The sequence below is a fragment of the Erpetoichthys calabaricus genome, chromosome 6 (genome assembly GCF_900747795.2).
Source record: "Erpetoichthys calabaricus chromosome 6, fErpCal1.3, whole genome shotgun sequence".
In the NCBI taxonomy this organism is placed as follows: domain Eukaryota; kingdom Metazoa; phylum Chordata; class Cladistia; order Polypteriformes; family Polypteridae; genus Erpetoichthys; species Erpetoichthys calabaricus.
In genome coordinates, this window is record NC_041399.2 from 56,578,358 (window position 1) to 56,596,902 (window position 18,545).

Genomic DNA, 18,545 nt, shown 5'->3' on the forward strand with positions numbered 1-18,545 from the left:
GCACAGATTCAACAAGGTTCTGGAAACATTCCTCAGGAGTTTTGGCCTTTATTGACATGATAGCATCAACAGTAGCTGCAGATTTGTTGGCTGTACATCCATGATGGTGTCTGTGGAGGCCATGTCAGAACAATGAACTCATTTTCATATTCAAGAAACCAGTTTGAGAAGATCTGAGGTTTGTGTCATGGCATGTTATTTTTTTGGAAGTAGCCATCAGAAGATGGGTGCACTGGGGTCATAAAGGGTTTGACATGGTAAGCAACAATATTCAGGTAGGCTGTGGAATTAAATGATGTTCAATTGGTACTAAGAGGCCCTAAGTATGCCAAGAAAATATTCCCCACTCCATTATACCACACCCTCCAGCCTAAAATGTTTATTCAAGGCAGGATGGAACCATGCTTTCATGTTGACACCAAATTCCTACCCTGCCATCTTAATGCCATGTTAGAAATCGAGACTCATCATACCGGCAACGTTTTTACTATCTTTTATTGTCCAATTTTGGTGGACCTGTGTGAATTGTAGCCTCAATTGCCTGTTCTTAGCTGACAGAATTGACACCCAGTGTGATCTCCTACTGCTGTAGCCTACCTGCTTCTATATCTGACATATTGTGGGTTCAGAGATGCTCTTCTGCATACCTCAGTTGTAACAAGTGGTAATTTGAGTTACTATTGACTTCTTATCAGCTGAAACCAGTCTGGCCCTTCTCCTCTGATCTCTGGCACTGACAAGGCATTTTCACCCAGAGGACTGCTAATCACTGGATATTTTCTCTTTTACAGACCATTCACTGAAAACCCTAGTAGTTATGTCATGTGTGGATACTGCACTGTTCCAAGTTTTATAGTGCTTCTCAAAGTTCTTTGTGATGTACAAAAAAAGTTTACAATGAAAAAAAAGTTTCATCTAACGTCTCATTTTCATTCTGTATCCATACCTGTATCTCTCTATTATAAAAGAAAATCCTGTGGGATGGAATGACTAGGAGACGATACGTGATCATCACAAAAGACAAATAAGACCCGCGAGATGAAAGAGAATGGCCACGGAGCGTCTCATGGGAATATAGAACATGAGAATCTTGCAGGACGCCACAGCAGCTGCCCTCCCTCCCCCCCCTCCCCCACAACGGGAGCAGCATTATACGTTCTGCAAGAAAAAGATTTAACCACAAACCGGGGCTGGAAATAAAGGACAATTATTGTTTTTACACCGTTACATGAGATAAGGCAGTGATCCATCATTTAAAACAAGTCCACAGACATCTAACCATGCAGTTGTTGGATTGCTTTTGGCAGACACGCATCATGTGCTCCCAGCTCTTAAAACAACGAGATGCATGAAGCAGAACAGGCAGCTTGCCAGCAGCAGAAAGACAGCTGATGCGACGGCATATCCTTAGCGTGCGTTCAGCTGACCACCGCCCCCATTCCAATGTGAGCAGCATTATATGTCTTGCGAGAAAGAGATGTAACCATGCACGGGGCCGGAAATAAAGGACAAGTATTGTTATGTTTTTAACATAAAAGTGAAAATAATGCATATGTAACAATTCCCATGAAAATAATCTCTTTAAATTGTAAATCCGCAGCATGCACAGATCATGTGCTCTCAGCACATATAAATAGTATAAGGACATTCTAGATGAAACAACGCAAAGAAGAAAGAGTAACGCGGAGAAATGAGACCCAAAAGCATTGGAGAGAAAAAAAGGCAGATAAGAGATTATGAAAGCAGTGGAATTCGAAAGGCTCAAACAAACGATGGCGCGATACACATGCAGATAAAGGTACAGAATATGAAAGCAGTACAATTCAAAAGTATTGTAGCGTCCCAGCCAGGTTGAAGCCTTTTTTATTTTAAGTGACTGATAGGTCCGATTGAGGGGGGCGGAGTACAGCACGGAAGACTAATTGCGGGGTATTGATTGATGCGGTAAGGGGGAGGCAGGACCCAGAGGAGGAGGGGTTGGAGAGAGTGCTAGAAAGTTGTGTTTGGGGTTACGAAGTCGGCGAATATTCAAGGAAAACTTTTGTGACACTTTATTACGTCAGTCGCTACAGTATCAAAAAAAAAGATAGTAAAGATCGCATTAGCGCAAACAAAAGGTAATTAATCATAAGAGCCAGGTGTAATTGAAAAAAATAGCAGGACAAAGCAAGGTCAGAAATAAAAGGCGAAGAGTAGAAAACAAAGTCTTTTCGCCTTCGCATCATTCAATGCACAAAACGTGGATTTACACAATAATGGACCATACGCTATGAGAATCTGTGGTCCCACAACAGTTAAAGCAACGACAAGTTTAATTTCAAAGAATACACAATTCGGTCAGGTGTATATTTATGATGACGGAGAAGCGATGCAAATTTTAACAGAAAGGTAATGTATATATTCCACGAATAACATTAGACACCAAAGGAGATCGTGATATGCTATTCGTATTAAAATGTTTACAGTTTACCGTGAGAATAGCTTTTGCTATGACAATTAACAAATCACAGGGACAACCATTAGAAAAATTAGAGAAACAGAAACAATATTCACTCAGGCGATTATATGTTGCATTGTCACAATGTGTCTCCAAAAACGGATTCAAAATTCTATGCGATCTTGAAGAAAAGGTAATTCCAAATATTGTTTTTAATAAACCTTTAAAGTAAAAGTGCAACTAATGAAACTGAAACAATTCCAAAAGAAAAAAAGCTTTTAAAATTGTATATCCAATTAACCAAACGGTGGCACAGTGGGTAGCGCTGCTATCGCAGTTAGGAGACCTGGGTTTGCTTCCCGGGTCCTCCCTGTGTGGAGTTTGCATGTTCTCCCCGTATCTGTGTGGCTTTCCTCCGGGTGCTTCTTCCCACAGTCCAAAGACACGCAGGTTGGGTGGATTGGCAATTCTACATTGTCCCTAGTGTGTGCTTGGTGTGTGTGTGTGTGTGCCCTGTGATGGGCTGGTGCCCTGCCCAGGGTTTGTTTCCTACCTTGCACCCTGTGTTAGCTGGGATTGGCTCCAGCAGACCACCGTGAGCCTATAGTTAGGATATATCGGGTTGGATAATGGATGGATGGATTAACCAAACACAGGGGTTGGCGAGCGAAGCGAGCAGGGGGCGGAGCCCCCTAGTTTCTATTATAAAAAAAAAAAAGTTTTCTTTAACGTCTCATTTTCAAATAAAGTAGTTTTTGCAGTTAAGAAGTACTAGGGAGCTTTGCCACCTGTTCGCTTCGCTCACCAACCCCCATGTTTGGTTTTCCGGATACAGTAATCCCTCCTCCATCGCGGGGGTTGCGTTCCAGAGCCACCCGCGAAATAAGAAAATCCGCGTTTCGCGAAGTAGAAATATCATGGTTTAGGGGAAGGCTACAAAAAGCTATCTCAGAGGTTTAAACTGTCAGTTTCACCTGTAAGGAATGTAATCAGGAAATGGAAGGCCACAGGCACAGTTGCTGTTAAACCCAGGTCTGGCAGGCGAAGAAAATACAGGAGCGGCATATGCGCAGGATTATAAGAATGGTTAGACAACCCACAGATCACCTCCAAAGACCTGCAAGAACATTTTGTTGCAGATGGTGTATCTGTACATCGTTCTACAATTCAGCACAATTGGCACAAAGAACATCTGTAAGGCAGGGTGATGAGAAAAAAGCCCTTTCTGCACTCACGCCACAAACAGAGTCGCTTGTTGTTTGCAAATGCTCATTTAGACAAGCCAGATTCATTTTGGAACAAAGTGTTTTGGACTGATGAGACAAAAATTGAGTTATTTGGTCATAACAAAAAGCGCTGCATGGCGGAAGAAGAACACCACATTCCAAGAAACACACCTGCTACCTACTGTCAAATTTGGTGGAGGTTCCATTATGCTGTGTGGCTAGTTCAGGGACTTGTTAAAAGTCGAGGGTCGGATGAATTCAACCCAATATCAACAAATTCTTCAGGATAATGTTCAAGCATCAGTTACAAAGTTGAAGTTACATTGGGGTTGCATATTCCAATAAGACAATGACCCAAAACACAGTTCGAAATTTACAAAGGCATTCGTACAGAGGGAGAAGTACAATCTTCTGGAATGGCCGTCACAGTCCCCTGACTTGAATATCATTTAAAATCTATGGGATGATTTCAAGCAGGCTGTCCATGCTCAGCAGCCATCAAATTTAACTGAACTGGAGAGATTTTGTATGGAAGAATGGTCAAAAATACCTCTATCCTTAATCCAGACACTCATCAAAGGCTATAGGAGGCATCTAGAGGCTGTTATATTTGCAAAAGGAGGCTCAACTAAGTATTGATGTAATATCTCTGTTGGGGTGCCCAAATTTATGCACCTGTCTAATTTTGTTATGATGCATATTGCATATTTTCTGTTAATCCAATAAACTTAATGTCACTGCTGAAATACTACTGTTTCCATAAGGCATGTCATATATTAAAAGGAACTTGCTACTTTGAAAGCTCAGCCAATGATAAACAAAAATCCAAAGAATTAAGAGGGGTTCCCAAACTTTTTCATATGATTGTACATATTACATACATTACTTCATTCAGCCAGAGTGACATTAACCTTATTTTAAGATGTAGTGGAGACAGAGTATTTTAATAGGGAAGAGGATGGATGTGTTGATTTCTAACCCAAGAAATCGCAGCAGTTCCTTTAGGTCACTGGAGGACCCGGGAGGTATCTAGCAAGATCTGTGGAAAAAAAAAGAATTCCACAAACTTTAAGGAAGAGTATTCATGAGCACCTGAAATGAATATATAGGAGTAATGGTGATTCCAAGCTCATTTACATTTGAGGATAAGCCAGAAGTGTTTTTCATGATAGAGTGGAACCTTGGGTCACGAACGTCTCGGACCACGTACAAATCGGGTTACGACCAAAAAGTTCGCCAAACTTTTGCATCTGTTCATGACCACACACTCGGGTGACGAACAAGGTAGTTTCCCTTCCAGTTAGTACGCGCCGATGAATTCCGCGCGTGTTCAGTCTCTCCCTGTGCATTCCCTGTGTAGCGAGCGAGAGAGAGTGTCAGAGTGAGCGAGAGAGAGAGGGCTGGCTGCTTAAGGCCAAGAAGGCAGTTCAAGAATGCACCGGGCTTGTTTTTAAAGAGACTGATTCGAGCATTGTTTTAACCTCGTATTTAATGAAGACTTTTTTCTATTGGATTTTAACCTCCACTTCACTTCTGTTTACAGCGATCGGTTTGTAGTGTGCATTGTTGCAATGTTACTTTTCTTGGTTGTTTATTAAATTACGGATTTTTCAAATGTTCATGTTTTCCCTGTGCTTAAAACTTGTTAAAAAAAATTTTTTTTTTTTTTTTAAAGCGAGCGGTTCATAAGACTATAGCGTGAAATCTTGCAATGTTACTTTTCTCTGTTCAAGGATTTCTCAGTGTTATTCAATGTTTTTACATTTAGTTTACTATTTATTATGCTGTGCATTCTATAGTATAATTAACTATTTTTGTGCTTAAAAATCTTTAAAAAAATATATTTACATACAGTTCGTACGGTCTGGAATGGATTAATTGTATTTACATTCAATCCTATGGGGGAAATTACTTCGGGTCACGACCAAATCGGGTTACGACCAGAGTTTTGGAACAAATTACAGTCATGACCCGAGGTTCCACTGTACTTTGTTTGTAATAGTAGTTCAAAATCCCCATTTGACAATGCAGAATCCAAGTCACCAAGAACATGGAAAACTACCTTTGTAGAGTATCTACTTTGATGACTATAATGGCAACTTATGCCCTTGATAGACAACAGCATTGCAAGTGTTAAGCTAAACTTTGTAGTTATTAAGAAAACGCATGTTGCTATGCAGGGCGACATGGTGGCGTTGCTGCCTTGCAGTTAGGAGACCCGGGTTCGCTTCCCAGGTCCTCCCTGCGTGGAGTTTGTTCTCCCCGTGTCTGTGTGGGTTTCCTCCGGGTGCTCTGGTTTCCTCCCACAGTCCAAAAACATGCAGGTTAGGTGGATTGGCGATTCTAAATTGGCCCTAGTGTGTGCTTGGTGTGTGGGTGTGTGTCCTGAGGTGGGTTGGCACCCTGCCCGGGATTGGTTCCTGCGTTGTGCCCTGTATTGGCTGGGATTGGCTCCAGCAGACCCCCGTGACCCTGTGTCTGGATTCAGCGGGTTGGAAAATGGATGGATGTTGCTATGCACTTTTTGGTCGATGGAAATTTAAAGCATACTTGTGTACTACAATTTGTAGTAGGAGAATATTGTGCAAGGGATAACATATCATTTAAATTAAATTTTAAATTTTGTCTACTAGCTCTAAGTTGATAACATGAAAACCCATAGCTCAAATAACATGTATTTTTGCCAACTCAAGGTTTCATCAGCAATTTAAAGAAAAAAAGAAAAAAAAAAGTACAAGGTGGATGTCAATTGCTTAGCATTGTTCAAAACTCATCTATGGCTTGGCAGCTAGGGAAAAAAAGCTAGTGGTTTAGAAGATGTAGCATGTTGAAAGATCTAATAATATGAATCAGCAGGGACAGATATTAATAATGTGAAGTAAAAATGGGCAGCAAATGAAAAAATGCCAGAAAATAGTGCGGTCATATGCGTTTGCAAATGGTTTCTATGTTATTTCTTTAAGTTCCCAGTAAGATATGCAGGATAGATTCTGATGGTTTAATATAGGGAGAGGGCTGTTAGGATAATTTGTTTTCAGTCCCTTCATCTTAGGCCTAACTGCCAAGTGAAATGGATGAAAAAAAGGCCAAGTCCTAAATAATAAAAATGACAGAAAACCTGAAGTTAAACTCTATAATTTTGAAATATGAATCATCTCACCAACAGCCCTGGAAAATGTATGATGAAAAAGTCAACCTTACTGCTGTGTGTAACCAGACAAGCAAGCAGTGATGATCTGTGGATGCCTTAGATGAAAGAATAGCAGTGGCTTCACGTGGTGGATCATTGTCATCTTATGCTTCATCCCTTCCTCCTTAGAAAAATGCGTGGCCTTAGCTTATAATGTACACTACCCAGAACTAAACAGAAAATCCCACCACTTAAAGAGTCAAATGCTGTGCAGTGCTTGGCAACATCCTTGCCAAAGCAGTGAGGAAACTCTTTAGGTAAGACAATCAAATTAATGCTAGAATTCCTGAAGCCTACGAAAAAACTCACAATCCTGGCCCATCTTAAATTCCTTCACACCTCTACCACTTGCGTCTTTTGTTTTGCAAATGTGGCGATCAGTGCAAGCAGCCTGCTCTCCCATCCCCCACTTTGACAAAGCTCAACTTACGGGCAAAAAGGTTTCCCAGCTCAAGCCAAGGCTCCTATTCTGTATGTGGGGTGCCTAGAGTTGAATACGTTAAATAATACACTACAACGCATCCGGAAAGTATTCACAGCGCATCACTTTTTCCACATTTTGTTATCTTACAGCCTTATTCCAAAATGGATTAAATTCATTTTTTTCCCTCAGAATTCTACACACAACACCCCATAATGACAACGTGGAAAAAGTTTACTTGAGGTTTTTGCAAATTTAATAAAAATATAAAAACTGAGAAATCCCACGTACATAAGTATTCACAGCCTTTGCTCAATACTTTGTCGATGCACCTTTGGCAGCAATTACAGCCTCAAGTCTTTTTGAATATGATGCCACAAGCTTGGCACACCCATCCTTGGCCAGTTTCACCCTTTCCTCTTTGTAGCACCTCTCAAGCTCCATCAGGCTGAATGGGAAGCGTCGGTGCACAGCCATTTTAAGATCTCTCCAGAGATGTTCAATCGGATTCAAGTCTGGGCTCTGGCTGGGCCACTCAAGGACATTCACAGAGTTGTCCTGAAGCCACTCCTTTGATATCTTGGCTATGTGCTTAGGGTCGTTGTCCTGCTGAAAGATGAACCGTCGCCCCAGTCTGAGGTCGAGAGCGCTCTGGAGCAGGTTTTCATCCAGGATGTCTCTGTACATTGCTGCAGTCATCTTTCCCTTTATCCTGACTAGTCCTCCCAGTCCCTGCCGCTGAAAAACATCCCCACAGCATGATGCTGCCACCACCATGCTTCACTGTAGGGATGGTATTGGCCTGGTGATGAGCGGTGCCTGGTTTCCTCCAAACGTGACGCCTGGCATTCACACCAAAGAGTTCAATCTTTGTCTCAGACCAGAGAATTTTCTTTCTCATGGTCTCAGAGTCTTTCAGGTGCCTTTTGGCAAACTCCAGGCGGGCTGCCATGTGCCTTTTACTAACGAGTGGCTTCCGTCTGGCCACTCTACCATACAGGCCTGATTGGTAGATTGCTGCAGAGATGGTTGACCTTCTGGAAGGTTCTCCTCTCTCCACAGAGGACCTCTGGAGCTCTGACAGAGTGACCATCGGGTTCTTGGTCACCTCCCTGACTAAGGCCCTTCTCCCCCGATCGCTTAGTTTAGATGGCCGGCCAGCTCTAGGAAGAGTCCTGGTGGTTTTGAACTTCTTCCACTTACGGATGATGGAGGCCACTGTGCTCATTGGGACCTTCAAAGCAGCAGAAATGTTTCTGTAACCTTCCCCAGATTTGTGCCTTCGAGACAATCCTGTCTCAGAGGTCTACAGATGATTCCTTTGACTACATGCTTGGTTTGTGCTCTGACATGAACTGTCAACTGTGGGACCTTATATAGACAGGTGTGTGCCTTTCCAAATCATGTCCAATCAACTGAATTTACCACAGGTGGACTCCAATTAAGCTGCAGAAACATCTCAAGGATGATCAGGGGAAACAGGATGCACCTGAGCTCAATTTGGAGCTTCATGGCAAAGGCTGTGAATACTTACGTACGTGTGCTTTCTCAATTTTTTTATTTTTAATAAATTTGCAAAAATCTCAAGTAAACTTTTTTTATGTTGTCATTATGGAGTGTTGTGTGTAGAATTCTGAGAAAAAAAATGAATTTAATCCATTTTGGAATAAGGCTGTAACATAACAAAATGTGGAAAAAGTGATGTGCTGTGAATACTTCACGGATGCACTGTATATCATTATTTGGAATACATGCATTTCATGTGTGTTCCGTATCTACAAAGATCTGGGTAAGTGTAGGATGAAAGGAAATGCGAGAAATGCAAGAAATGGCTACTTGTGCACAAAAAGAAGAAGCCTTTGATTTCAGTCTGTAACAGCCGATATAAAGTTTGGCCACATACACAGTCAGCACGGCACTGTCAGATCTCAACACTAGCGTGGCAAATTGCTTGCGTACTGAAGTGACTTTAGTTGAAGGTGGCAGTCCCATTTTACTTATGGTGCCAAGAAGAGTTGCGCTGTGGTGCAGAACAGTCTATTAGCTGGTGAAAGCGTCTTGAAGAAACTTTCTTTTGCTATGGTCCTGCCTTTGCCCCGTCTGATAGCAGTCACTGGACATTGTATCTTTGATTGCCACTACAACAAACAGTTCTGAGCAGGCATCAGCCACAGCGCTGCTCTTGTGAAAAGAATGGAGATAAATGCCATCAACTCAAAGAGAGAGAGGCAAGTTCGTTGTACCATATGAATGTCACAGAGAATAAAACTGAATAATAAAAAAAAAAAAAAAAAAAAAAAAAAAACAAGCGCGAACTTTTACAAGCAGCCAAAATTTACATCGGGTGTTACAGACTCAAATCAAATAAATGTTTTTATTATAGTGTAGAAATAAGAATAATAATAGCAGCGCACTACTCAAAACACGGAGCACCCGGTCTAGAACCTGGGCCCTTCAGGATATAAGGCAGCAGCTCTTACCTCAACACCATTCAAGAATACGTGTAAACTCCCTGTCTATTGACACTTAAGCTTGAGTTTTTAAATCACTGACAGCCACATGTAAATTGAATGCTTTTTTCCCCCCTTTGGTTATATTCTTGAATAAAAGCGCACGTGTTTATTTGATATTTGGACTAAAGTCTTCACACATTATACACTTCTCATTATTAGTATAACATGGAAAAAGTTTCTGCTTTAGGTATGTGTTCAGCATTTCTCACATTTCCTTACATCCTACACTTACCCAGATCTTTGTAGAAACGGAACACACATGAAATGCATGCATCTATATATATAAAATCCCTATGTGCGTCCAGGTGTCCGTGTGTGGGTGTCTTCTGGTGAAGTGCGCATGCGCGGGGCACGGTGCTATGCGCGATATTACTGTCAGAGAAAGTTAGAGGCGTTTTACAGAAATACAAACCAGTATTACTGCGAGAGGAAATTAAAGGTACACAATACAGTGACGCATATTACAGCCACATACAAGCCAGTATTACTGTCAGAGGAGATTAAAGGCATATTACCGACGCGCACGCCTGTATTACCGCCAGAGAAAATTAAAGGTATATTACAGACGTACGGACGTACAAGCCAGCGGACGTACAAGACGGTATCCTTCAATAGGGGCGCGCACAGGCATCCTTCAATAAGGGCGTGCACAAAAAGGCGAGCCTCAAAAGGACGACCTCAATTGGGCGCAGCGAATAAAGGCGCGCGTAAATAAAGATCTGCACCTGTTGCTCTTCACATATTCCAGAGCCATTTGAACTAAATTATCTACGCGTCCTTATTGAATAGAGCCGTACAAGACAGTATTACTGTCACAGAAAATTAAAGAGACACAATAAACGGCGGCGGCCCACGAAGAACGGTCAGCTCAGCAAGTAAACATCAACAAAAGAATGGCTGAAAGAGAGAAAAATACGACCAACAAAAAGAATGAGGTCAAAGTCCCTTGCCATTTAATATAGACTGTTCCTACTAATGTTTATGCACTACTGTTCTAGCGCCCGTTATTGTAACGGGCTAAATGACTAGTTCTAAATAAAGATATAGTGTATCATTTGTCCTATACAACTCCAAGCACCCCACACACAGATAAGGAGCGTTGGCTTGAGCTGGGAGACCTTTTTGCCCACGAGCTAAGCCCTGTCAAGGCGGGGGATGGGACAGTAGGCTGCTTGTGCTGATTGATGCATTTTCAAAACAAAAGATGCTGATGGTAGAGGTGTGAAGGGATTTAAGGTGGGCTGGGATTGCAAGTTATTTCGTAGGCTTCAGGAATTCTAGTGTTAAACACAATCAACATTTTATATAGCTCCACCACAGTGTAATAAAATGAATATACTAGGAGTGCAAAGCTGCCCTCAGAGATCATGGACTGTCATGGGCCCATTAACAAAACACATTCTAGACATTCCCACAATTTACCAGATGAATAATGTGGCTCATCCTGTAATTGAACAATAACACATAGGTACGACATCAAATTGACCAGAAAAATGAATAATGATCTTAAGTACTTAATGCTGTCTTTGAAAAAAGAATATTTGGGTAATTCCCTGTCAAATCTTCACATGCACAGGTGTCACTAATGACACTAATGAATCTTCCGTTCAATTTCAGTGTAGCATAATGTGAGCCTTAATGTCATTATTTACACCTATGTTTGCTATGTTATTTCATGTCAATACAGTTGCTATGCAAAAGGCACATTAATAATATGAAACCATGTGATGCCACCTACAAGTAATGACATCTCAGCAACTCAAAAACCAGACCAATTTTCTGAAGATGTTCATGACATTATAAACTAGCTTTTGTAAAACAAAAAAAATGTACCAATTTTAAAATACAAGTTTCCTTGCAATTCAATTTGTATTATTACAATCACCCATAACATGGTCATTTTTCATTTTGGGAATAGCATAGTATGTATGCAAAATATACAGCTGGAAAAGAGCTTAAAAACAAAACAAAAAACATTTTTGTTCAACTTATATTTAGGAGGATATAGCCAATCAAAGTCATAACCCTCCCAATCCCCAGTAAGTTCCAACTCTTGTTAGCTTTAAACTCCCTTAATATTGATCTAAGACACGTGCAATTTCAGTTCCATGGGTTACTCATATCACCATATCAGCATGCCAAGTTTCGTCAAAATCTCTGACGATGACATCCAAAAGTGTGATGATTTGACATGGATTTACCCATTTATTCTGGGTACAGGGTATGAAGATCCTATGCTGCTTTTCACGGACTTAAAAAAAAAAAAAAAAAAAGCCACTGTACAAAACACTGGGACAGTCTCTGGCTATTTGCGATTCTGTATGCTAGAACTATACTGACTAGTGCTTGACCAATAATGATATCAATAAGTGGGCAGCAAAGATGAATGACTACCAATATTGCTGGTGTGTTTAAGTGTTAGATTATCCTAAAAAAATCTAAAAAGAAGAGTATTTTTTTTTTTTTTTGTTAACTTAAATCACAGATAAGAGTTATATTTGTCATTCTCTCCCAGGAATGCACTGAAAGTGGTATAAGCACAAGTGCCTAATTGTTAAATACTTACAAAGATAATAATATAGCCCCTTTTGAATTAAAGGTAAACAATAATTAAGATATGCGCTCTCATATGGCAATTACATAATGCAAGAATTTGTATACATCTTAAGAGATATGTGCATTAATAAAAACAAACAAATATATTTATCTGCATATAATTCTTGGTTGTTTCACAGTGTTCATTAAATACTGAGAGTTTAAAAACCATAGGCTTTATCCTGCTTTATTTATTAGCTGTGCTACCCAGCTTTGCCTAAGGCAAAGGGCCTCAGTTATAATGCTGTTGGATAACTGGATACATTTTTGAACCAGGGATAACATTAGTTCACTGGAGCTCCTTATACTTGAACATGCTACACCCAATTGCCAATGAGTAAAACATTCCTAACATACTGTAGTTGAATTCTTGCTTTTCCTAATGACTGACCTTGGAAAACTATTGTCTTAAACTGAAAATGGTAATTACTAGGAATAACTAACTTTGGACATAAATATAATCTCTCCTGTAGGACATCTTAAATAGTGATAGTTTCAATCAGATTTGAATATAATGCTATGATCTGTAATCTTGTACTATTATAAAGTTTTGGCGGGTTTAGAAGAAAAGCAATATGCAAATTGAAAGGAAGGGGGTGCTAGAGCAGTTCTTTTAGCAGTCTTCCATAAACAGGAAGGCCTCAAACAGCCTAGTTGGTACTGTGTCTGTGCTGGCTTTATCTCAGCGCCAAAACAAAACAAACAAACAAAAAAAATAACGCATCGTGTTAGTATAGCCTACTTGGTACAGCACTATTATCAACAAAAAAAACAGCAAAAAAAAAAAAAAACACAGATTTTATTTGTTTCTGTAACATTACCATATTTAAATCAAATCAGTCAAAGCATTTTTTTGATTTTGGGATATTTAGTTTTTCTATTGCAGGGGTCCAAATAAATAAGAACAAATAAAACCAAAATATTACCACTTTTTTTGCTATTTCTTCCCCATGAAAGACTAAGAGTCATCCATAAGCAATTTTTGTTAACTCAAAAAGGTACAGTTACTGTTAAACAGGATGGTAAATAAAACAAAAATTCTTGGATGGAGGAGAATGTAGCTAAGCTGCCACTGTGCACACATTTTAACATATGTTTGGGATGAAATAGTATAGACACACAAACATATAAAAAATGAAGTCCACTATGCATTGGCAACACAGACTTCTGAGATTTTATTCTCATTCCTTACTACCCCATAAACCAGTTATTCTGCAACTGGACCAAAGAAAACGTACCTTTCTATGAATAGTTATGACCACAAAATAAGAACCAAGTAGCACATCTCTCATGGACATAATTTACTAAAACTGTGAAACAAATACAACTAAGGAAAAATCAGTTAAGCCGAATGGAGATATTCCTAACCTGTCGACTAGTTCCCCCAAATAGTGATAATAGGTAAACTAAAAAAACAAAAAAGATGTGTAGTGTTTTCTGCTTTGTAGAGATGCAGGGGAAAAACCTGGTGGGCAAGGGTTCTAAGAAGGCTGGTCAATTTCATGTAAGCAACAAAAGGGTTTAAAAAAATATATATGTATTTTATTTATATGTGTATATATAAATGTGAATGTATATACAGATAGAGAGAACTATATCTATGAATATGACAAAAGAAATTCTTACCTGCTCTGACTGATCATAGGCAGGATCTGGCTTCTCCAGTTTTATATTTCCAATCTTGGTGCTGTTACAGGGCTCCATTTTATTTTCCACTTGGTCTAATTTGACTTTGTCCTGAATACCAGTGTCATCTTTATCTAACAAATAACGGAGAAGTGCATTCTCTTTCTTCTTTGGGCTAACTGGCTCCTGCTTAATCATTATATCTGATCCAGCATTTGAGCTGCTGTTCTCCTGGTTTAGCTCTTTGCCTGTGGCTTCAGCTGTAAGTTTGGCCAAGTCTACAGGAGAACTACTGTTCTGCAGTAGTCTGTGCAAAATTTTATGCTTTTCCTTTAAAGAATTCCCATGTCCAATAGCTCCTCCTGAAGGCTGACTGCCTCCTATTGTATTTGTACCAGAGTCCTTGTTGGATTCTCCACTAGAGTTTGTGATGGGTGAAGTTGGATCCATTTGCTCAGACTTGGTTGTGAGTAATTGCAAAAGCTTGGTGTGCCCCTTGCCATCGTGTAGTCGATTTTGTGCCTCTGTCCTGTCACCACTACTGAACTGATTTAAGGTGTTCTCTACTGAGTCTTTGACATCGGCAGAATGGCAGTTCCCATCTTGGTGACTTGCTTCAGAAGTGTTCTCACTAAACAACCCAAAGGAATCTTTAAAGTCTGAGGTGCCAATTTTTGTGAGAGAATGAGGGTTCAAATTTCCAGGTGAGCTCTGCGCATTTCCCATTTTTCTGTCAGGTGAACCTAAAGACTGACCTAGAGTGACCCCTTGGCCTTCACTAAGAGCCTGAAGCGCATTAAGGGAACTGCTGGTGTAGCTATGGCTATTTCCTGTGCTGCTGCACACTGCCGCTGGTGAGTGCAAGCTTGGAGGAGAAAACTGAGTGGCAGGTATCCGAGGACTTCCAGCCATCCCTGGACTAACACGATGTCGTGGAGACAACATTGAGTTTTGCTGTGCTGGGGTCATGACAGGACTGCTTTGAGACGGGCTATTTGTTTTGAGTGCATAGTTACTACCCTGAGGAGTTGCCTGCATGCCTGGGGTATGATTCATTACCCCTGGGCACCCAAACCTGTTGCCCGACATCTGTCCCATACCAGTCTGATCCTTTGGACCACTCATAGCATTGAAGTTTGTATTGCTGCTAATTGTCATGTCCTGACCAGGCATTCCTGTTGACATGCTGTTCTGGGCCACTGTTGTCAGAGACATGGCCGAGTTCAATTGCTTTCCCATGGTGTGCCCTGGCGCGTCCTGATTTATCCCACAAACATTTGGTTCCCTGTGAGGAAAAAGGAAAAAAAAAAACAACATGTAAAAAGTTACTTTTGTCTGTGTCAAGCGTAAGAGTGATTAATTAAACAACAGTTAAAATGACATACTTCTTGAACTGTAAAATTCAAAATGGTGGTATTTCCAATGAAAACATTATCAATCTACTTTATCTACTTTTGAATCCACATTTTGGCCATGCAGTATTTCACACAACCAGAGTTTATTCTGGTGAAAAGGAGCACATAAGTGATCTGTACCATACAATATGAGGCTATTACTATAGGGACCATTATCAATAATTCAATATTATTCTGAGCAGCACTGCATTTGTTTTGATGCTGTGGAACAGAAATGCTATTTCCAGTCACAAGGCAAAGTGAATGGCTATTCTCCGACTGTGCTTTCCTTAAAAAAAATGTAAACAAAGGCAATAAATGTGAACTCTTATAAAATGCAGTTTCTAAAACTTGTGCTTTCCCTGTTATAATGTTGGAAGTGGGTATACGAAGAATAAAAACTTGAAAAAACAAAAAGTGTGGAGAAATGCAAGGAACTGTTTAGATTCTGCATAGGCCATATTAAGGAGATTATTCTGGGGGCAGCAATTCACCAAGATGATTTTTATATTAAAAAGTATACTAAAATCTCTCTCTGAGTGTTCCTCACCAAACACCAAAATATTGTCTTATACAAAATAATAATCCTTTACATTTTTATAGTACTTTTCTCACTTCTCAAAGCACTTGGACTTGGAGCCAATGTGTTGCATTACATTGCCATATGAATATGACAGCAGAAAAAGGCACTTAAGTTCAGATCTAAAGAAAAATAAGCAAGATTAAGCATATACATAACATTTAATTTGACACAATTATAGGCTTTATAATAACCATATATAAAACTGTACTATTATTTATTAACAAAGTTATCACCAAAAATATTCTAGACTGCCAGTCAAGAATGGAAATCCAAAGATAAAACTTTCATTTTAAAAGCATTCCAGCTGGTCTTCACTGAACACCCTAAAGTCCACTTTCAAGTTTAGAAGAGTGCTGCACTAATTTTACTTTAAAATAAAGTGAACATCAAAAAAAGTTTTTATTATAAGGCAACTATTTGAATATTCAACCTTTCTATATATTTTACTTAAAGACACTGCATATGCCCAATGGTCTTGTATGTTTGCAACATGACACAGCATCTACAATTAAACAGGCAAGCAAAAAAAAAAAAAAAAAAAATATCATATATATATATATACTGTATATAGTATCTAAACTGGAGCACATTTATGACTGAACCTAAAACATAACACTAAATGGAGAACATTAAATTTAGATCATATATTATACCATAATCAACAATTAATATTTGTTATAATTAATTCAGAAATTAACAAAGCTTGACAAAAATGGCATTAATCCAACATTATATGCAAAAGTAAAACTTGAATTCTGAGCTCAAATGGCAATGAACATTTGTAAATTGATGGTTTGAAATCCATTATCATCGAGCTCCAGGTGTATGCAAACTGTAAAATGACTGGTTTTACATAATCGACATGTTTAAAATATCATGTAGAGAGTATGACCTTTTTCTTACTTAGCTTGAAGCAGTGCTGTTTGTCAGAAGTGGACAATCTATACAGTCAATTTATAGTTAGAATGATCATGTGGTTTGCATAGAAATTACCAACTAAACAATTTTAAGTCATACTTATGATAACAAAATATTGTTCTTTTGTTTTTGTAAAAATTAATACAGTAATGAAAGCAAATCCACTGGAAAATAATCCTTAAGTTTCTGCACTATCCTGATTGGGAGTAAAGCTGTAGCAAAGAAGACATACTTAAGATTTACAAATTTGGTTATGTAAGGGATTATGGGGTGTCGGAGCACTTTTACGCCCCTGTTCTTTAGCTGGTACAAAAGTCTAACACATAAAATGTCTTCCTCACTTAGTGACATCTAAGTGCAGTTGTTATAAAAAGCAGAATCTGTTACTTCCATCCACTGTACAAGTACATGCCATATCTCATTTGTCAACTAATAACAGTGCCTAATAGAGCATCAGTGTATATTGCTAATACCACCAGCTCTACCTCCATTAAACATGCACATTTCAGCAGCTCACAAGCACAAAGCACTGTCAGGTAACTTATCACACAAATGCACTAGTTTAAACTGCTTAAACAAAAAGCAATCAGTGGTCTGGAGGTTTTGAACCCTAGTCTATTAAGCTTTTATTATTTTTCTTGGTTTTGAGGGCTGTGTCTTCAGTTCAAAGTGTGTGTATGTTCAAGCCCATCTAAGTGGGCTGTCTTTATACTGAATTTTAGTACTTACTGCTCCTGTTTTTGCATGTATTTAATATATATTACATATTATAAAGCAACACAGAAGCACAAAAATGATTTTGATCGGTTAATCATGTATTAAAGTGACTATCATGGATTTGCACACATTTCAGGGCTGGCTACTGTCGTTAACAAAATCCTGCTACAATAGCATATAGTCCATATGAACTGGACTAAGTGGGTTCAGTAATGGATAGGTGAATGAGAGAATTATAGGTGTTTTAGTTACAAATCTAGAATCCATCCACTCATTAACTTTCTTAAACAGGTTATTCAATTCAGGATTTGGCTCCCTTGAATTCTATCGAAGAATCAACTGGTGCAAGTACAAAAAAAAAGTATTGTTGTCTGTCATCCAAAAACCATGAAAGCAAGTTCTCTAGATGCCAATCAAGAAAAAAAAAAAGTAAAAAAGGGCACTATAAGAACAATTTATGGGGCAAACAATTCTTTCATTGCATCCTTCACAACCTTTTCCCTCTCCTTCATATAAATAAAGATTACAGAGGACAAGTGGCTAAAAGAGGTGTCACAAGAACAGTTATTTCTGTAATATTTTGGTACTAAAGTTCCAAAAACTTAACATTATCATCTTTTACTATAAGTAGACAAGTTAACTCCAGATGGCACGATAATTTTACTCGGTTTTGATTATGAACTATGTAAAATGATGGCTCACAGTGTTGGTGACACAGGACCATATCAACCTATGTCAAAAAGAAAAACTGCAGAGGTCATGTCTGGAAAGGCTTTTGTGTTCACACAAAAAATAGTAGCACATTAGTGCAGGAATTGTACTTGTTATCTATACTAATAAAAGGCAAAGCCCTCACTGACTCACTCACTCATCACTAATTCTCCAACTTCCCGTGTAGGTGGAAGGCTGAAATTTGGCAGGCTCA

The 18,545-nt window shown here is 39.1% G+C and overlaps 1 protein-coding gene across 5 annotated transcripts in view; it reads right to left on the reverse strand.

Annotated features, from left to right (window-relative positions):
- Window positions 1-18,545, reverse strand: part of ncoa2 (nuclear receptor coactivator 2) — a 337,105-nt gene that overhangs the window by 78,109 nt on the left and 240,451 nt on the right. For all 5 annotated transcript variants that reach the window (XM_051929406.1, XM_051929405.1, XM_051929403.1 and 2 more), the window contains exon 11: window positions 14,009-15,293. In XM_051929406.1, coding sequence (XP_051785366.1) covers window positions 14,009-15,293 — 1,285 coding nt within the window. The remainder of the gene's footprint in view (window positions 1-14,008; window positions 15,294-18,545) is intronic.